The sequence below is a fragment of the Scomber scombrus genome, chromosome 9 (genome assembly GCF_963691925.1).
Source record: "Scomber scombrus chromosome 9, fScoSco1.1, whole genome shotgun sequence".
NCBI lineage: Eukaryota > Metazoa > Chordata > Actinopteri > Scombriformes > Scombridae > Scomber > Scomber scombrus.
The window spans coordinates 25,535,510-25,557,208 of NC_084978.1; the positions used below are offsets into that span (position 1 = coordinate 25,535,510).

At 39.6% G+C, this 21,699-nt stretch overlaps 1 protein-coding gene across 1 annotated transcript; it reads right to left on the reverse strand.

Annotated features, from left to right (window-relative positions):
• Nucleotides 1-1,869: 1,869 nt before the first annotated feature.
• On the reverse strand, nucleotides 1,870-20,799 carry si:ch211-159i8.4 (matrix-remodeling-associated protein 5). Its single transcript, XM_062425962.1, has 17 exons — nucleotides 20,713-20,799; nucleotides 19,910-20,046; nucleotides 15,716-15,845; nucleotides 13,818-14,056; nucleotides 13,344-13,495; nucleotides 9,561-12,397; nucleotides 9,194-9,473; nucleotides 8,698-8,963; nucleotides 7,333-7,588; nucleotides 7,008-7,205; nucleotides 6,403-6,921; nucleotides 6,078-6,249; nucleotides 5,302-5,565; nucleotides 5,029-5,155; nucleotides 4,529-4,609; nucleotides 2,670-3,816; nucleotides 1,870-2,489 (listed from the first exon to the last, which is right to left on the reverse strand). Exons 1-17 carry the CDS (start codon nucleotides 20,797-20,799, stop codon nucleotides 1,936-1,938), a joined length of 7,446 nt encoding a protein of 2,481 aa, XP_062281946.1. The 3' UTR covers nucleotides 1,870-1,935.
• Between the last annotated feature and the right edge of the window lie 900 nt (nucleotides 20,800-21,699).

The window sequence follows — 21,699 nt, forward strand, 5'->3', positions numbered from 1 at the left end:
CTCCCTTCTTTCTCTCAATGGCCTGTTTGTCTCAAAGTGAATCTCAAAAGGACATTCACATTCTGGTGAACACAAACCAACAGTGAAATATAGAACAGCATTTACATACACATACACATCTGGATACATACACACACACACACACACACACACACACACACACACACACACACACACACACACACACACACACACACACACACACACACACACAATGCCCTGGTTTCACACACATGTTTTTTTTGATGCTACATAATTGTTTCTAATAACATGTATTTTCTCATCTGTCAACATCAATGAATTAATTTGTGATCCCCATTTGATGTGAACAAATAATGCTCACAGGTGATTTATTGCCTTCTTCCGTTCAGGACCAGGTTTATTGCCAAGTAGGTTTCACACACAAGGAAATGTCACCTGATAAACAGCAGCTGCCACTCAAGCTTAAACAGGAATATTAAAGGGTAAAATAAGAGATCAAGTCTGTGTGAGGATAAAAATCAGTATGCCATATCCGTGGATTTTTTTGGTCAAATCTTATTTAAAAAATCCCACTTATATAACACCAAACATTTAGCCTACTTGAATATTCTTTTGGCTGTTTTTTGTATGACATGATACTTATGATTTACGACCTCAATACTGAAAACCCAACATAAGACAGAAAATTGCTTTACTTCTGAAATCCCACACAAACTCCAATTTGTAGCATAGTTACACCTTTAAAGAAGATTTGGGAAACATTTGTGATTACTCTTAATGTTAAATCTGTATTAGGCTGTGTTACTTTACCTTAAAAGAACGAGACAACTGACTGAAAGATAAGACTTAAGGTGTGGTCACATTATGTTTCCATGCCACAAAACTTTCCAGTACTCCATTCCGAAAAAGGACGTGATGTCACGTTTCCAAAGGTGGTAATAAATAATTCATTGTATGAATAATTGATCATAACAAATTTAAACTGTAACAGACTGTGAGAGTGATGCTACAGTTTGCAGTAGTGTTAGCAAGGCTAAAAAACAACAATATATATTTGTATATTTTATTTCTTTACTTATAAATAAACGTACATATTCATTACTGAAATAATACATTGTTTTGTATTGGTGCCTTTCAATTATTAATATTGTTAATATTAATTACTGCTGGCTGACAATGTAGCCATTACAAAATATTATTTTCATACCATTATGAGCATGAATAAATGACATTGATACATACAGTAAACAATTTGCCAGTACACACCGTAGAGCAGCAATAAGGGATATTTGTATTCTCATAGAAAAATGTATATTACAGACCCATGTGTAAGATTTATATCTCCACCCTTCATTACTGCTGATAAATTGTTAAGCCCAAAATAAAATGTCTGCGGGAACACTTAAAAGTCATTTTTCTGTAACATGAACATTCGGCAATTTATCATGTACAGAACATTTGAAATCACACCTCTAAATTGTAATTAACCTGCAGACAGAAAATACTACATCCAAGGGGTATATATCATAACATTTAGATATACCAATCCCCAGAGAGCAGAGTCCAGAACAAACATCAAGTTAAAATTGTACTGTTAACTATAATTTTGTATTGTAAAGTACAACTTAATGAAAAGTGAAGTTACGGCGTGTAAAGGCCAGAGAGGCACACCTGAAAGGGCACTATGATCAGGTAAAGTCCAAGTTTAAAAGACTTCTGTAACATTTGCACCACAACTTGACAAACTGTAGTTACCAAAAGCACTTCAGGTGAAGATTCGTTGTAAAGCCCAAGCATAACATTTCATTGTTCATACCTCAAGCTGACTGCAGTTGGACATCCTCATTGTAGCACTTGTACAGATACTTAAATCCTGATGGAGAAATCCTCATCCTGCCTTTGATTTCTGCTGTGAGAGTTTCTTCATTCAAAATAAAGCGTGGTAACTGTCACTCAGACAACTTGTAGGTATGTAGATTTAAAATCTGTCCCAAGAGCGTTTTTAGCATTGCATTTGTAAATGCCAGAGTTTGTGAGCACGGGGTTCTGTATTACCAGACTGCCCTCCTCTGTCATGTGGATCCCACCCTGCACTGTGAACCGGTTATGTGGAACCAGCGTGGTGCGTCCAGGCAACGTCCATGAAATATCCGGCTTGGGAGTACCGGTCGCAACACAATTTAACGTCACTGGTGATCCTCTGTTGACTCTGGTGATGGAGGTCAGTGTACTGGTGATGTGTGGTGGAAAAACCATGACTGCAAGTGGATAGGATAGTGTTGACGATCCAAAAGAGTTGGAGGCTTTACAGATATATGTCCCTTTGTCAAAGGTGGCTACCTGTCTGAGCTGGAGGGTCCCATTGGGGAGGAAAGATACTCGACCAATGGTTTGAGGCTTATCCAAAACAAGGCCGTTGGGTAGGGTCCACATGATTGATGCCTGTGGCCAGCTGTCCACAGTGCAAGGTAAATTGATGTTGTGGCCATAGGTGATCTTAATCCCACCTGAAAAAGTAAAATACAATGGTACTGTAAGTAGATTCCATGCAAAAATGATAGATACAACTAAAGATATGATACAATTAAGAAAATATGGCCATATATCTGATTGATTCTCAAAATGATTTTTAGTCTTGTCATGCTCCAAACTCAAGAGATTGCTGCAATGTAAGATACAAGACATACCTGTGGATCCTCTGATCACCGGTTTCCTACCCGCTTCCAGTGCATAACGTTTCTCCGCTTGTCCTGCTACATTTTTTGCTAGACACCGGTACACTCCCTTATCACTTGCAACAGGTTGAGAGATCTGTAGAATCCCATTACCCAGATGATGGGTGAAGCGTTGTAGTCTAACACCAGGCATTAACATTGTCCCATTCGGTAGCATCCATGAAAACTCTGGGTTTGGCTTGCCGCGAGCAGGGCACTCAAGGCTCAGATCCCCACCGTCTTGCTTTACTGGTAAGATTTCAATATTGGGAACAGCAAAACTTGGTTTCTCAGCTACGGATGCCACAGCTAATTCAACTAAAAGTGAGGCTTCACCCTGATGGTTTTTGGCCAGACACGTGTACCTCCCTTCATCTGTTTTCCTCACCCCTCTCACCTCCAAACTCCCATTTCGGTGGACTTGGAAGCGACCGCCAAGATAGGGTGTCTGGAGTGAGTGGCCATAAGGAGTAAGCCACCAAACTCTTGGTTCAGGTTTCCCTTCCACCCTGCAGTCCAAAAGAGCTGTTTGGTAGGATATCCCCCAAATCTTTGTGGTGCTCCTCCCTTTTATTCCATTGATAAAGGGTTCCTGAGGTTCAACCTCAAGTTTCATGTTTTTAACATCATCACCTGCAGAATTTCGTGCCACACACACGTATTTTCCTTCATCAGCAAGTGTCACTTTCTTTACAACTAACATCCCAGTGTCCATAATCTGAAATTTGTCTGATGATGTTGGTATCACATCATTTCGGGGTGATATCCACATGATTCTTGGTGTAGGTTCCCCAGTTGCTTGACAATTCAATTTACCCAATGCTCCCAGTTTCACTGTGACCAGTGATTGTAATTTTAATTTAATTTGTGGAGCATTTGGTTCCACTTTGACACTCAACTTTCTTTCATCTTTGCCCAGTTTGTTTCTAGCATAACAAGTGTAGTCACCCTCGTCTTTTTTGCCCATCTGTTGGAGAAGTAAAGTTCCATTGCCAAAAATAACATAGCGACGGTTGCGAAGACCACTGTCATCAGACTGAAGGGCATTGTTGATTAAGGTTCCATCCGGGAGACTCCAAGAAACTTCTGGATCTGGGAGGCCTGTTGCAACACAATCAACCTTGAAAGAAGACAAAGGAGCAAGAGAGCCATTGGATGAGGTTCAAAAATAATTGGATGAATGAATGAATGATTTTTTATCTTCATCTTAATGATACTGATGTTACAGTAGTGCTAGAAGTTGTTATTTGCATTAATAATTAAACAAACTGACACAGTTGAATTCTTTGCAGGGTTATATGTTTACTCACTTTATTACTGTGTATTTATATTATTAATACTTTTACACTAACAATTGGTCAAATGTCTTTATATGGAACAGGTTGTTCATAGTATAATCTGACTACAATTCCCCTCAGTCCTGCAGAGCATTTTACATCAGATTACTGTTTTGGTTGCAGACTTTACAGGTTTGGTTCACTCTCACAGTTCTCATCAACTAGACGCAGTTATTAACTAGCGGTGATCATTGCATAACTTTGCTGCTAAAGAGCCAGGCCATAACAGAACTCGAATGAGAAGTTATACTTTTGTCAGGTGGACAGAAAAACAACTGCAAAATGAATGCTAATATTGATCAGTGTTTGCCACGGTGGATATATGAATAGACAATGTTTACAATATCAGCTCTATAAGGTGTTAATATATCATTGTTGTGTTTACAGCTTGTTAGTGAGCAAAATCAACTAATTGTACTTTAAGATACTTTTTTAAAAGTATAATGTGTAAAAATATATAATAGAATAAACAAAACTTTTAAAACACTTAGTTACCTGAAAATGTTCCCCAAAGGTGACCCTGGTCTGTGCAGTCCTCACATGTTCAATTCTGGGAGGTGTCATTAACACCTCCACCTGATAATGCAAATTTGCAAATATCGTTATATTATGAATAGCAAAATTAGTTTCACATTTATCACTACCACCATTGTATTATCAAATCTGCTGTATACTTTGTGTGAAAGAACGTTTCAGTGAAGACACAGAAAATATGGAGACATACTGAAGTTTGATCACTGAATGTTCAGCTTTTGTCAGTCCATATACAAAAAAATGAAAATCCTATTGTCAACTGTGACCACATCTTTTATTCTTGAGGAAAGGCGTAAAGACAAGTTAGACTTCTTTATAACATTGACTTTGATAGTAATTAACAAGGCAGGAATTCCTAATGAACAAAATGTGTTCTCATTCAAAAAATTAAACAGAGAATAATGGAAAACAGTTGGCAGAAAAATGAACCTGCCTGAAGTCATTATCTGTCTTTTTCATACCTGGAAAAGCTCCATGTCCTCCCCATTAGGCCGCTGAAAGACGCACAGATAATTTCCACCATCCTGCTCCGTTAGCTGAAGTATTCTCAGAGTCCCATTACGGAAAACTTTAATAGGTCTCTCTGGACTGATGGCAGATATGGTGGGGTTGGGGGGTGGGGGTTTGAGATAAAAGCAGCCAGCAGTCACTTTAATGATCTATATATGGGTTCAATATATAATTTTGTCATTAATTAATTGATTCATAAAGTAACAAAATTAGATTTCAGTTACCTGTATCGGTGTTCGATGATGATATTAGAGGGTAACTGCCAGATGGTCCCTCTTGTGGATCCAGTAGACTCTGGACAGTGGAGGTAGACAGCAGAACCGTACATAGCTGAGACAGAATGCTTACGGGATGGCACAGCATGGCGCTGGGTTGGAGGGATGGGAAGAGGAGGAGGCTGATGGGTGAGGGACAGGGAATCTGTCTTCACCTCCAGCTGGACAGTTCTTTTGGCAATGCCTACAGTGTTAGTGGCTACACACTCGTACCTGTGGAAAAATACATTTTAAACTCCCAGTTTAAAATCCCCCATGACAAGCAGATGGGGATTTTTAACTGATTAGTCTTCCTACTTAGAGTTGAACTTTAATGCTGGTGATTTTCTAGATTATACTTCAAAAGTGTTAAACTGCTGATGCCATCAGAGGTAAAGACAGAGCCACAGTCATCAGGATACATCAATTGGGAACCATTCAACTTTGGTTAAGAAAAAATGTATACATCTTATACTGCCAATTTCACAAGCTTTAGAAAAAATATACTTTTAAAAAACACAAACTTTAATTTGTCTGACATCAAAGTTTAGAGGGAAACACCTAAATTGACAGTATTATTTATCTATGTGAAGTTAAGAACAAATTCTAATTATCTAAGTAGGTCAACTAAAAGCAGATCCTTGACTTTGAGTAGAGTAACTGCACATATTCAACCATGCGTTTAACCGGTGTATAGACAGGAACAATCACGTGAAAGTAGGCTTAAAGAAATGTAGGTGTCATACCCCCCTGCATCAGCTGGTGAAACATTTTTCACATAAAGTGTCCCGTTCGGGAAGACAAAGAGCCGGCGTCCCAGAAACTGTGATGGCTTCACATGGACACCAGCTGGCAGTATCCATTTCAGAGCCGGCACCGGTTCACCCTTTGCAGAGCAATGGACGTATACACTCCTGCCTAGTTGGATGTGATTTTATTAGTTTAGAGTACTCGAATATGATATGAACATTTTACTGTCAGTTATATCACAGGGACGACCTTTGGAACAGGAAGATTAGGGATTCTTTTTAATTTTTTTTATTTTTATGGCTTAATATTTCTGTACTCTACCTGGCTGAATGGTCACAGCATCCATTGCTCCTTCACTGATGCTTGGAGGCAAAGCTGCCACATGGAGATGATAAGTAATTGTATCAGCACCTGCTGCATTGCTTGCGATACATTTGTAGTCCCCTTTACTCGAGAAATTGGCAGAATGCATGTGCAGGGTTCCATTTTGAAGCAGAGACATTGGAGAGAGGAGGGTGTGAACAGTTCCGATTTCACGAATAAATGTTCTGTCTGGAAGAATCCAGGAAATTTGGGCTGGTGGTTTTCCAGAAGCAAGGCAGTCAAGTGTCAGACTTTTTCCTAAGTAGATTGCTATTTCTGTGGACTTGGGAGGTTGGATCTTTGGTGCCTCAGTCTGGACTGCTAAGGTGATCACCACGCGATCTGATCCCAACCTGTTCTGGGCCGCGCAGAGGTACTGGCCTCTATCCTGAAGCTGGACTTTTCTGATTACAAAAGTTCCATTCTTGAAGACTTCAAAACGAGGACCATGCTTGGTGTTAGCTGGGATGGTGGCACCTAAGGGCAGAACATAAAGGATAAGTGAGGATGGAGAGATTTAAATTCTCTTTCTTTTTCTTTTTCCTTCCATCTGTCTCTCTTACCTGTGGAGACTTTGGTCCATGCAATGTTAGGTTCAGGATTCCCTGTTGCTTTACAAGGCAGAACCACATCACTCTCTGCCAGCACAGACACACTAGCTGTGGTTACCGTGGTAATGCGGGGCTTCACCCTACCACCCCCAGCTCCCAATACCCATGGGAAAGGAGGTGCAGCTGTAGGACCCTGAGAGCTGATTCGTCCTGCCACAGACACAATTATACAGTGCAAGTAACATTATTATTACTGATTAAAATAATATTTTTTTCCATTATAAACACATAAATTAAATCTCTGCAATTGTGCACCTACCTCCAACAGGCCGCTGACCTCCATTCCCTGGGGCGGTGGGGTTCTGAGGACGAGGGGTCGGGATGAAACCAGCAAATGAGGATGATGAAGGTTTAGCAGGGTTTAGAGGTTGCAGGGTGTAGGAAGCAGCGGGTACTAGTGGTTTGGGGGTGTACGGTCTCTGTCGGGATGGAGGGCTGGGTTTCGGTGTGATAGGGAATGAAGGATTGTGGTTGCTAATGCGAGGTTTGGGCGTCACCATCCTCCCTAGCTGAGCAATGCGATCGAGCTGTGCCTGGAAAAACCCAAATGAAGATCGTCATGTATTATAGTACCAACCTACACCATTTCTATATGCTCTATCTACGCTAACAGAAGCCTTTAACTGATAGGCTGACCTGAAAATAAAGTAAGTTGGATAAACATATCATGAACTTGCTTATGGTGTGTGCAACTTTCATGTTTTTTTCTTTTTTATTAAGGCATAGCTTTGTAGTCCAAACCAAACGTACTGATTCTCTGTATGGCAAAATGTACTTTTTTCACCCTGATATAAATTATTTAATGTTGCACTAATTGATTTTTGGCCAGAGAAGGGAAGAAGCACTTTGAAATAAGCTTATATGCTTTATATAATATTGCTCTATAAATTGATTTGGCTATTGTGTTAGCAAACAACAACCTTCTATCACATCCAGTAAATAGGTTACAGGAACATTATCAACCCATTATATATATTTTGTTTTTTTCCCCCCACATGATAAATTTAAGTTCAATACTCACTTTTCTTTAAGCTCTGTCAATTTCAGCCAACTCCCATGAAAAGCACCTGTGTCTTTAACTACTAGCTGTTGTTTTTCTTCAACAGCTAGTCGTTAACCTCTGATTTTTTTCTGCAATGCTTGACATTTTTACTCGAATCTTAGTTGGATCAGATTCTACAGTTACATAACTGATGAAATAAAAAAAAAAATGCAAAAATTGTACCTTTCCATCAGTCTTATCTACAGTAAAATTATTGCCATCATAACATCTGCCTGACCTTTTGCCCCTAAACCTTGCAGAAAATGGGCATAGTGCCTGAGAGAGCACAGCTGTTCTCTTCACTGGAAATAATGTCCTTTCTCTGTGCAATTTCAAACTTGCGCTGTTCGTGTGAAAGCCCTGTAGTGCAATTCCTTGAATAGCGATGCTGTATGTATTACCAAATATGTATAGGTCACACCCAAGTGTTCTGACACTGTGGATGCCAATGCTTCCATTTCAGCCTAAAATGTGCTGAGTTTATAATCTAACATACCGGAGGACAAATTAACAGTCTTGGTTGGTTATTAAAGTTATGGTACATGTGTATACTATAATAACATTTATATAACCATTTAGAGACTAGGCATAGCATCGTACCTGTCTGTATCTGTTCCGCAGCCTTGATAGAAACAGTTGATCTCTGGTTTGGGTCCTGCTATCAACGTGATGATTTTGATGGAAATTATGCCTGGGGTGGGGACTAGAGATTGTCAATCTAGAGTTTCCAGATGGTCCAGAAACTGTAGGTGTGGGCTTCACTGTTTCAGCTGTTATTTCTGGTCTGTTGGTGACAACTTGACTGTGAACCCAGGGGTGAGGCAAAGGCCGTGGTCGATGCGTGGGCACAAGGTGTGACCCAGTACCTAGGAGCAGGAAATAAGCCTTTGATCAAATATATTTTACCTGCATGCCAACTAGGGTTACAGGGACATATAACATAACAAAAAGTCAACATAAATTGCTTTTTTTGAATATATTAGCTGATCAAATTAATATAATAATCGCTCTTCTTCGATTTATCTGTTACGCTTTTTATCAATCACATTTGGTCATTACACCTAATTCAAAACAAAATGTAATAATAATCACTTACCATGCCTGGAATTAGGAAATGTTCTTTGACCTGGCCAGGAAGGGTAAAGGGGATTGTAAGGATGATGATGATGATGATGATGATGTGCAGGCCAGCGGGAGGTTGGGGGTACGCGAGGAAGTTGGGAATGCCGGTCTGGATTCACTTTACTCTGTTTTCCAGTGTTTCTGTCTTGGTGTGTTTGGGATATCTTGGAAGAGGTGGTTCGCTCTCTTTCCTGGTTGTACTGGTGGAGCCAGGGATGAACTGGCTCTATAATGGGGAAACTGTGGATCTCAGGCTGTGCTTTTGTGTTATCCACTTCCGTATTTTCCATCTGAGTGACATCTTGTCCTGTTCTGCCTGTTGTTGAATATGAAGTAATGACTTTGGAAGATGAGATTTTTGTTTGGGTTGGTGTATTTTGTTCCATTGAAGGTCGAGTTTTAGGTCTTGGTCTATTTTGGGTTGTTAACCGGATGCTATCCCTTGAATTGTAGCTCTGTGTAACCCACTCCTTTTTAGATTTTTCTGTTTCTCTTTCATTGCCCTCTGTGTCTAGTTTGTGGGTTTTTTGCCCCTCCATTGCTGTTATAACCTCACTCTCACTCTCTTCTGCAAGATTTTTATTATCTCTGCCCTTTTCTTCAGTTTGTTTTCTAATCTCCACCTTCTGTCTCTCTAATTTGTTTAGGTATACAGTCTCTGTGTCCTTTTCCTCATCAGTCCATTCAGTTGTATGAGGGGTACTTTGTAGCTTTGGAGTAACAATTGTGTTTGGATTAGGTAAATTATATTTATCTACAGAACTACCTACATGGGTATCTTTTTCTCTAACTGATGGGAATGTGGTGAGACTACTGTCAAGATCACGAGTGGTATCAGGGGTTTCAGTGTTTGATTCTTCTGTTTCATCCACACTATCACTATCTTTGTAATTATATTCTTCATAAAATTCACCTTCATCTTCATCTGTCTCATAGTCAGCAGTTGTGGCTGTGGTTGGAGCAGGTGTTGTTGTTGTAGTAGTGGTGGTAGTTGTAGTAGTAGTAGTAGTAGTAGTAGTAGTTGTGGTTGTGGTTGTTGTTGGTATGGTAGTTGTTGGTGGGGGCACAGTTGTTTTGGGCTTGTTTGATGAATGGTAGAATGGGTTTAGGTGCGGATGGACTCTTCTCATTGGTGGTCTTCTTCGTCTATAAGGCGGCCTTCTCCTGTTTGGCCGACCGGGAACAAAGCTGGAGTTTCGTCTCCCCTCTCCAGAGTGCTTATTTTCTGCCTGTTCAACTGGCTGAGGGGTTCGAGCAACAGGAGAGTCTGTAATAGTTTCAGATTTTTCTGTGATCCCACCAACACGGTGTAGGGATGATTCTGTGCTTCTAGGAGGTGGAGGCTGTAAAACCTTTGGTTGTGTTTTCAATGTTTCAGACTCCTTATGTTTATCCCCTTTCTTCTCTGTTGAATGAGTTTCAATCTTTGCTCTTGTGGTGATGGGAAATTCTTCTGGCTGTATCCCATTATCAGGAAGAGTAGTATATGGGAAATTGCTAGCAGTTGTAGGGGTGGCAGTTGTAGTTGCAGGTCTGGACGGACTTGGTTGGACAGTTACAGTGCTGGGCTCTGGTAGTGACTGCTCTGTAGGCAGCGCACCACTTGGCTTAGCATTAACTTTGGCTAATATCTCTGCCCAGCGGTTTGGATCTAATTCCTTAACAGATTTATTAGGTTTTCTCTTCAAATCTTTCATTCTTATCCTTTTTGAAACTCCATTAGGATTCCTTTGTTGTGTTCCTACACTCTTAGGGAACTGCGTTGCAAAAGGACGTATAATTTCTTGGTAATCTCCCCCTGAACCCTCCCCTTCCTCTGCATGAACTGGTAAGATGGGCTGCTCTCTCTCTTCCTTTACTTTGGACTTTTCAGAGGCCTTTTCCCCTGTGACTTCTACTATGTGTGATAGCATGTCAACTCCATACAGATTTGAGGCCAAACAGCTATATTCCCCTGCATCATCTTGTGTCAACTTCCTTACCACCAAAGTCCCATTTTCTGTTACTTCTGCCCGTCTCGTCTGTTGTGTGGGAAGAAGAATTTGGTTTTTGGGCAGGTACCACATAGTTTGACTGGGCTGGACTGAGGTCACCTCACAAGGGAGAGACAATGAGCGTCCTCTTTCTACAATAATTTTCTGTCCATTGAAAGCAGTAGGGCTGAGTGAGCGTTCTTTAATGGTGAGCCTTAGGGGCATTAAATCCACACCGGCTTTAGTTCTGATCATACAGTGGTAGATGCCTGAATCAGACTGTGTGGCATTCATAATTATAAGCGCCCCTGTCTCAGAAATTTCAAATTTGTCAGTTGCATCTTCCATAATTGACAAATCAGGAAACATCCACTCTACTTTCACCTCCTGATCTGAAGTCACAATACTGCATTCTAAATGAACCTTTGAACCCTCAAGAGCAGTCTGAATTCGTCCTGCTGTCCCACGACGAATCATTGCCCAGGAAGAAGTAAGGTCATTGTCATCCTGCCCTCTATAGCTGTTGATGTTCTTGGTGATCACTGTGGTGAAATCCATTACCAGTTTCTTGGTTGTTGTCTGCTTTCTATTGAGTCTCAAAGTGACTCTGGGTTGAAGCAGCCATGAGGGTTCTCCTACCAAATAACCTTTTAATTCTGTGAAATATGGGGAATTTTCATTCACAGTTTGGGCATATTGATAGGTTGCTCTGCTGTTGTTACCTCTCTGTTGACCTCTCTCCAAGATTGCAGGGCTTTCATAGTAATATGCAACCAATTGCCATAGATTTTGCAACGTCTCCCGATCAATCTCACACTCAAGGACAGTCACCAGTGATACATTGACAGATAACTCCCCGCGTGAATGTGGATTTACTGTCCAAGTCATGGGTGAACTCTCTCCAGGGTGGCGCACATCACATGCCACATGAGCATTGTTTCCATGGCTGTCAGAGAGAACCAAGATAAGGTTGCCTAAAGGCTTTTCAAAGTCACGCGTGTATGGGAGGTCAGGCTCTGCTTCAGATTCAGCCCACAAAGGATTGTCCCACTGTTTTAGGGTGGAACGAAGAGCTGGCCTTTCACAGGTAAGCTTGTCTTGAGTCAACCCTTCCAAGAGGGTCCCGTTCAGAGGTTGAGGAGAGAAGCACTGGGGGCAAGTCTCACTGGAACCTGGATCCCGTTCCTTCTTACACTTTATTACCCCTGAGAGAAAGAGGAGAGAGCCAGAGGCAAGAAAAGATGGAAGGATGGAAAGAAAAATCAGAGGAATTAGATGGTAAGGGATAGGAGGTAAGAGGGAAAGTGCAGTTTTGGGGGGGTACATACAGGTAAAAGATGAGATGTAGTAAAGTAGGAGAATGAAAGATATACAAAGAAGGTGGGATGTGAAAAATAAAACAGAAATTTGAGATTATAGGGGTTTGGAAAATGCAAATACAATTGTATCTATTTGTAAGTTTGAGTTCAGTGATGGTTCATGCGTCCACTAAAATATTTCTGTCAAAACTGTTTTATGTGTTACACAAACAGTTAATTTAAGGGACTGGTTGAGGATGATTGGGGACAGTGTAACAAAACAATGACAAATGAGAAAGAGCATGCATGTATGTAAATCTCTTTGTGAGAAAGAATAGTTAAGGAAAATTAATAAATGTAATTTTTTAGATATTATATGGAGCAAAAGTAGTCACTTTATTGAGAGTGGCTGTGTCTTTCATATGTCGTACAGAAGCTGGATGGCCTTACTGCCAGAATAGTGTTCTTTTACAGGTCAATACATTTGTCTAATGCCCAGAGATACACTAAATCCAGTTATTAAATGTTATGTCGTGCCATTTACATGATTAATTTACAGTAGTGTTCATATAGATTATTAAATTGTTTAACATTGAGTTCTTGACAGAAGTTTATCATTCATATTACTATTCTCTCCTTGTTCTACATCTTCACGTATATAATAGTTTTCCTTAAAGCTGTACTAATCAATATTTTTTAAATATATTAAATGTAATGTGAAAGCTTGCCATCATCCCTCTGGCCTTTGATGTTGTTTATAGTCATTTAGCCTCCAAGTAAGGACATGAGGAAAATGTGACATTCATTCATGTTACATTTCCTGGAGTTGGATTCCTCATTCTTGCCTCCTTACCTTCATGTGTGGAGCCCCACTCTATCAGCCAGTGAAGCTGACAGTCACAGGCCCAAGGATTATTATGCAGAGAGAGGAGCTCAAGCCTGGGAGCAGTATTCAGTGCTGCGGCAGGGAGCTGCTCCAACAGATTATCCGACAGGTGTAAGTGTCTGAGACAAAAACATTATATAATTTCCTTCACTCACTGGTCTGCAGGGTAACAGAGGGCTGGAGTCTATCTTTACATGTATTGTGCCGAAGGCAAATAAATTAATATGGTACCTATGAAGTATGAGGCACATGTATAGTAACTTCACAGCTATATGCATTTTGTAGTCCATAACAAATGTTTTCAAACAGGAGGAACGTGTTCTTAAGCACATGCAAACACATCCACACATAAAACCTCTCAAATGTTTGCCTAATGTATTAGTTGGTTCATCAAATCATCATCATTCAACCATAAATATCGATTCTTTTTGGTTTTCTTACTTGAGTCCAGAAGTCCAAAAGCTTCCTAGTACTGACACTGTAATGAAGGTATGAGGGTGGATCTCTTTGAGAAGGTTCCCTTCCAGCTGAAGGAGTTTTAGGGAGGTCAGACCTGAGAAGGTGTATGGCTCTATAAAGTCAATGAGGTTGTGGTCCAGATGGAGACGAATCAAACTAACAAGACCCTCGAACAAACCAGGGTTCACTGATGTTAGCTTGTTGTAACTCAGTTTCAAGATCTAGAAAATGCAAAATTGGTATTAAAATTACATTTATTGAGCATTTAAACTGTCAAACTCCAAAAAACAGTTGCCTAGCAGACAGCACAGAAGTAGCATCCCATTTCAATTGTCTTTCTGGTCATCTGAAAAACTATAATACTCTGTTCTTCTACATCTACTCCATCAACGGGTAACACAAATATGGATGTCTTAATATTGCTAGATTCTTGACTCTCTTCTGCTTTGATTTGCTTATTTTGTCTACTTGCTTTTACATGTTAGATAGGTGGTGTACACCCAGCTTGTCTATGCTTGTTTGCTGGAAATGTGAGAAATCTGAGAGGGGAATTGTCTGAACAGAAAACAATAAACTAAAAGTAATAAACAACAGCTAAAATACTCTATGTGAACAGCTGCAAAGAATGGAGCAATTTCTCAATGGATGTGGCACCATTAATAAAGTATTTACATTACACAATTTAGTGTATTCTGATTCAATCTTAATTCAGGTTCGATAGTGTGTTTCTAAAAAGATGATTGTAACATTAGAGTAACATCCCATCCCCAATTTTAGATGTGTTTGGGGATAACTGTTCCATCAAAAACTCAAGGAATGCAGCTCAAACTGAGTGTTGGGTCCAATCTTCTTCAGTTTAATGTAATGTATTGGCAAGGGTCTTCAGTCTGTATACGATTTTTCTGATGGTTTTTCAACATTGTGTTTGGACGCAATAAGCAACCTATAGAATGACTGGACTAAATGTAGTTTACTATTGGGGTGAGTTTTGAATTGGCTCAATGTGTACATTCATTGTGTGTTCTCCAAGTGTTAACTAGCTCGAGTGTGACTCACTACATTTGAATGCGTTTTCCATCATTTCCTCTTTGCTCTTCCACATAAAACAATAAATATCACATTTGAAAGAGTATTTGATTTATATAGTGAAGAAGTGAACTTTCCCACAGAATTTGAAGATAATTTTCATTAATGGTCCTATCATGTCAATTTTTAACCAGATTTATTGCAGCTACCATTCAGAGCCAGATCTTTAAAAAAATAACAGATGTAAACAGTCTGGGAGGGTTTGGCATAAATTAGAGGCAGCACATCAGCAAACGTAAGTAATTAACCACTTTCTCTTGACTTGGATCTGTTGGAACCATTTGAAACAGAACGTCCAAGAAGCCGCAACTTCTTGCAGGATTAAGTCCCATAATTGATGGGATTTATTTCGTAATTATGGGCCATAATTAAAAATGACGCAACACAATTAAGTCCCAGATGCAGGTCTGGTCGCTCTCAGGTCAATTTGGATTCAAGTTCATGGTTCAGTGGAACACAAATTGCAACAATCAATTAAGTGCCCTGTCAGCAGAAAACTGAATTCTGTATGTCTGAACCTGATCCAGTTTTTTTCAGCACCTTTATCCACACAAACTCAAACAAAGAATTACAAGGTTGGAGAGTGTTAAACTGACTTGTGTCAAATTTTCGGATTAATTATGGCATGAAAACTTTACCAAACTAAAACAACATTGCTTTTACGGTCATGAATAGTTCATTCCAACACAACAAGAAAAGACAACCCAAAGAGACGGATTTAGAAGACACATTTGGAGTGGTTAAGTGATAGTACTATGGTTAAGATACAAGGACATACATACACTCACACGTACCTGTAGTGATCTCAAGCTGTAAAACGCTCCAGGGTGGACCGTGCTAATGTCATTGCCATGCAACATGAGCATTTCCAGTTGTCGTAGTGACCTAAATTCTGACCCCTCCAACTCCGTCAGGCTGTTGTACCTGTTAGAGAGAAAATAAACAGGGCTAGTTACTGGGATGAAAGAGTAACAGAAGGTCAGCAGGGTGTCAGAAGGATAGGACATTAAAGTAAATTAGCAGTTAGTGCCTGCATGTGTCTCTAGTTCAATGTGACCTTTTAATTGAAGGATGAAAGATAGGAAGGAATGAGGGATGGAAAAAAGAAAGAAAGGTGACAAAAATGTCAGTCAACCTTTGACCCCTAATGATTTCCTCATTTTTAAAACTTCACCATGTGCAAGGAAGGCACACAAACACAGATTCTGAGTTACCATGATACATTTTTTTCTCAACCTTCTAAGAAAGATGTACAGTAGACATTGTTCCAGGAAAATGTTATATAAAAGTGATTCAGTATAGACAGGGGTGTCTGGTATTTGTTTTGCCTCCTTGTCAACAGCATCGAAGTAACACTTTAAAGCATCAGTGGTCTGTGTGAATAGGGCTTGGGTACATAATCATGCCAGCAATCAAAATACAAAGGACTATTAGAAACATTTCTTGGAGTCTTTAGGTTTCATCACATAACAACGCATGTCTTTCCAAGAGTCAAACCGATTGCCAAGTACGGTATAGAACAGCAGATGGTAGAGCCAAATGCGTTATTCATCAAAGGAATACAACAGAGCACTGTCTATAGACAGTGCTGGAGTGATTTCAGTGTGAGAGTTAGTCAGACTTTCCAGCTACAGGAATCAGCCTAGTATTGTCTGACAGTCTACTATCATGTTGTGAGTTCCTAAGCTGTAAAATACCCTACATTCCCAGGGTGCAGTTATCCCTACCCGATTGAACACATATGGGAGTTTTTTCCCCCACTGCCATCAATAAAACAGCCAGCTCACAATATATCATTTAGTGGCCACTTTCATCCAGAATGTCCTTCAGTGCCATGCACATATTTCTAGTGTAGTTTTCCCCATTAGGAACTGAACTTCGAACCCTGGCAGTGTTAGTGCTTTGCTCATATACCATAACGAAACCTGTTGCATTCCTCCAGTATACAGTTGTCCCATACATTCCACAGAACAAATTATACATTGAAACACAATGAAGTCTAAAGCCTGACAATTATCTGATTGAGACAAGTTTGATTGGTGTTTAATTAAATAAATGAAACCATGTCTTAAAATGAAGCAAATACTTTCAATATGGCCTTTAAACCAATAAATTGACAGTCTCAGATTGGGGGTGCAGTATAACATGAAAAGATTGGCTAGTGTACCTTTTTCTTTTCTTTGTTGCTCTTATGTATGTAGTTTGAAAAGCTCAGTTGTGGCCAATTACAAATTAACTAGATGCAACATCAAGTCCCATAAACTCCCAGATTGACAGTTTTGGGAAGTTGTCAGCCCTTGCAATTAGAGGTGACATGAGCTAAGGAAACGTGAGATAGTTTGATTTCAACCTCATAGCAGCTTCTCTGTGCTGTTTTCAAATGCTCATTATCACCATATATGTATGAACCAACACATCATTTTAATGAAACAACCACATAGTTTCATTGTACCTACGCTGCAGAATGATGCATAAGAGCATTTTCTAATAAGCCATCTCTTTTGGTAGTAATCGTAAAAAATGTTTACGTTTTATGGTGTGGCAGTGCTGTGTTTAAGGTCTGGTTAGGGTCAGGCACCAAACCACTTGGTTAGGGTTAGGGAAAAATCATGATTTGGGTTAAAACCATGACTTGAAATGTTGTGTGTGTTAAAGTTGCTCCCTTAACGTTTTGCAACCTTCATCATAATAGCAACAAAACACTACAACAATCAAAGTTACAGTTTCTAAAAAACTGTCCTGACTTGCAGTTAAAAACGTGACACTTGTTGTTGGAAATGGGAAATGAACAGTGGTCTCCTGCATGTTTATGCCATCCATCCATCTAGCCATCCACACAACCTGCCACAACCGGCTCATGGAAATGTTTTACTTTATATTGACATCATCTGAATTACGTCACTTCTACTGGTTATAATTACCACAGCCACTAGATGATGTAAATGTAACCATAGGGAATTTTTACTGGCGGAATTTACGACCTATACTGTCATTTTTCTTGTTAGGACGGTCTGGTTTGAGTACATGAAGAAACTTCTTAATCCCAAACCCCACTGTCGCTATGCCAGGCATTCTAAGCGAGACAAACTGCTGGCTATCAGATGGCAACACCCATTTCATATGACACAAATTCTTCTGGTTTAGGTTTGTTTCATGTGGGTGGTCGGTACCAACCTCCATGTCAATCTCTGAGCAATCAACACATTTCCTTTGAAAGAAGTTCCGGACTTGGATTTATTAGTGCTGTTTCCACTTGAATTCAATCAACATTGCCTAAGCTAAAAGTGTACAGGCCCCAGAGTGTAAATAAAACAGTCCAAACATGCCTTGTGTGAATATATACCAAAAGCCTTGTATTTTGAGCTAAATATAGCAGGGTGGTCTAGTGTCTGTCAGCTCTCTGAAGATCTGGTCTCCTTTAAATATCTGCTATGCTGAGGCGTCATTGAGAAATTCCCTGTATTCCCATAAGAACAGATTCAGAGAAAGACACAGCCATCAGGAATCAATAGGGAACCAGAACTAGAGAATACAATAGCTGTCATTGAACTGTTCTCTGAAGAAAAAACCTCTCACTATAAGAGGTGAAGTGACAGCAGTGTGAAGGAAAAAATAAAACAGATTGCAGAATCATTATGTAGATGTAGAATTAGCCTCTCATGCATTGTGCTTGCCATGTGGAAATCATGTCCATTTTCTAACTATTGGATTGTTATGTTGTGCATCCAAAATGATATATTATAGTCTACATATCTGTTTATGGGTGCTGTAACAGTTTTGGAGGTGTTTACACACTGCAATATCTCTTTGCAACAGGTAAAGGCAGATCCATTAAACAGAGGCCAGAACACTCTCTTGTATCTGTTACTTCATTCAATTTGACCTGAAGGGGGTAGTGTAATTTAATATTAATATAACACTTGCTGTTGCCAAACTCTTCTCATCACAGTCCTTACAATTCATTGCTGGTTATGTAACAGAATATGCATTTAGTCTTGGTTTAAGAGATTATCTGGATTCTTGTGATAGCTGTTCCCACAGTACAGGAGCCCATATGGAGACAGTTTGCCTCCTGTGGACTGAAGCTTGGCACGGAATATATAAAGTATCCTTTGTGACCATTTACCTAAACTGCTTCAGCACATCAAAGCATTAGATCCAGCAGTTATGGGCTGGAGAGCTACTCTGAGCACAAACATAATCCACCTGAAATGTAGTGATAGCCTTTTCCCACAATAGAGCCTCACATGCAAATGAAAAGCCGCCTGTTAACAATAGTGTAGGTCCGGCTGCTGCTTGCCAAGTCGTTTGCCATGTAAATATGTATTGTTTGGAGCCAATTATTAGACAAGGAAATTTGTTGCATACAAAACAGTGGCTGGGCTATTTCGCTGCTGTACTGGAGGGCAGTGAAAGCACCGTCCACAATACAAAGACCCACATGGAAGTGATTAGAAGATTTATTCCCTTCAGAGTCAGTTTAGTACCACATGCTGGTGCTAAGCCCTTATCTTTTGGGTTGAAAGCAGATGTTGTCAACTGAAATACACCATAGGCTATATGCTGATTATCCAGCTGATTAGACTGCTCTCTTTGGTGTTAAACTAGCTTCTTTTGCTCTTAAGGCAGACGGACAACAAAAAAATGATGGCAAGCAGCAATATGTTTTCATGATCCCACCACCTGGGGCTTGATTGTAATTTCTCTTGAATCCATGGCATAACAAAGTGATCTTAAAAGAACAATTCATGCTTTAACACCAAAAATCTACCAAAAAGCACTTGCCTCAGCGTTTTGGTTTTTGGTTACTGGAGGCAGTGTTGATCATTTGTTAGCTAAAGAAAACATTTCTCTGACAAATCACCTACACCACATTCCAAACTATTTCCTGCAGTGTGTTTGGTTTTCTCCCCCTTGGAGTAGCATTAAAAACTGTGTCTGACTGCTTCTGTGTGTATGTGTACAGTGGAAATGTGATTGAGTCTTACCCCAGGTTGAGCCTCTGTGTGTCTTTAGGAAAGGTTTTTGGTAGCGTGGTGAGGTGTCTGAACGTACAGTGGACCTCTTTAACGCCTGGACAGGTACAACTCCGCGGGCAGGATGGGACGGCATGGACAGGGGAGATCTACAAGGCAGGAGGTATATGAGAAGAGAGGCAAGATAAGATGAAAGGCAAGGGTAAATAAAAGAAAGCATTCAGAAAGGATGTTATGAATAGAAAAGATGTGGCATGGATGATTGGTTGGTGTTATGAGAAAGCAGTAAGGACAGGCAAATTCAATAAAGATGAGATAGGAGAAGGAGAAGTAACAGAATAGGTTCAGACCTATGTAGACACTAGACAGTTTGGAAAGAAATCAATACCAGAGTGCATACTTGGAGCTAGAATAAAAGAAGACCAGGTGCATTATCATGATGGCCTCATTTACATGAAGCATGTTGTTTCTAAGTTTTAACATGATTCCTGTAACTTTGAGCAAAGAGTTTTCTCAAAAGTCAAGATTCCCTTAGAAAAACTGTATTTTTAGGAAATACAGTAAATATACATTGTATACAATATAATAGAAATCATTCTTATCATAAAAACATTAATGTCACTACTGGCCACTTGTGATATGGAACTGACTTGTAAGCCAATTGTTCAACACACACATGACATGTTCTTTACAGCCAGTTTCATTTGGATAGATTGTCTTTTTTTCCGACTGATTCTTATTGGTCACGCTATGGTGATTTGAACAATCAACCATTGTCTTCTACATGAAGTTGAGTCTGCAATAAATAAGTTCACCGTTTGCCATAGCAGTGATGAGAAGAGCAGGGGAAACCACGCTGCAGCCAACCTGCAGAAGATCTTGGCACACCACCTCAGCGCCATGACTGGATGGCTGTCTGACTGCTCACGCCATTAATACACCTGCAGGAAGAGGTTCATTGATTTAGATGCAGAGATAAAAGATGTCTTAACAAAAACTCAATATGGCAAGCTTCTTCAAAATAGGATTCATTTGTATTGGATTGTTAGATAGATAGATAGATAGATAGATAGATAGATAGATAGATAGATAGATAGATAGATAGATAGATAGATAGATAGATAGATAGATAGATAGATAGATAGATAGATAGATAGATAGATAGATAGATAGATAGATAGATAAAAACAAAATAGAAATGACATAATAGTCCACCTGCATCAACAGATTTTTGTGCACTTTGGGGCAGTGAAAACAAGCCATGAACCCAACAGTTCACTTTATAAAGGTGCCATAGAAAATTGTTAGCAAACAGTTACCCATTAAACATCCAGCAGATATGGATTACAGCATTAAGCATGAGAATTTGGACTCATGTTTGTGTCCACCTGATGAACATCACTTCAATATTCACATTCCTTTTATTTCTGAGGGAAGGATATCGCTCTTTAGCTGCGAAATGTTCCACTATCCTTTCATCCTAGTTGCTAATGTCTATTTGGTGCTGGGATTTTTTTTTAGCACAGTCAGTTTTTTCATAACATTTTTGTTGAAAACAGCTACCTGCTGTTGCATTAAAAACTAACATGATGAACTGAAAGATGCCAAAAAAATTGCCTTAGAACTGAGAGGAACTAAATCTTCAGTAGAGCAGCTTTAAGGTAGCTGTTTTTGGCCTCTTTCACACACAATGTTAATTTCCTTCTGTTTCTGAAACTGATTTATAAATCAACATCAAGAGCGGAAATAGTGTTATGATACACACGTGCACCCATAAATATTCATCTGAGGTGTCATCTCTT

Bases quoted from the DNA above. Each gene is read 5' to 3' on its own strand.
- si:ch211-159i8.4 (XM_062425962.1), bottom strand. From the start codon at position 20,799: ATGGCGCTGAGGTGGTGTGCCAAGATCTTCTGCAGGTTGGCTGCAGCG. The intron at 5,156-5,301 runs GTAACTGAAATC...ATCTGCCATCAG, and splicing joins ATCATCGAACACCGATACAG to TCCAGAGAGACCTATTAAAG. The intron at 4,610-5,028 runs GTATGAAAAAGA...TTGCATTATCAG, and splicing joins AGGACATGGAGCTTTTCCAG to GTGGAGGTGTTAATGACACC.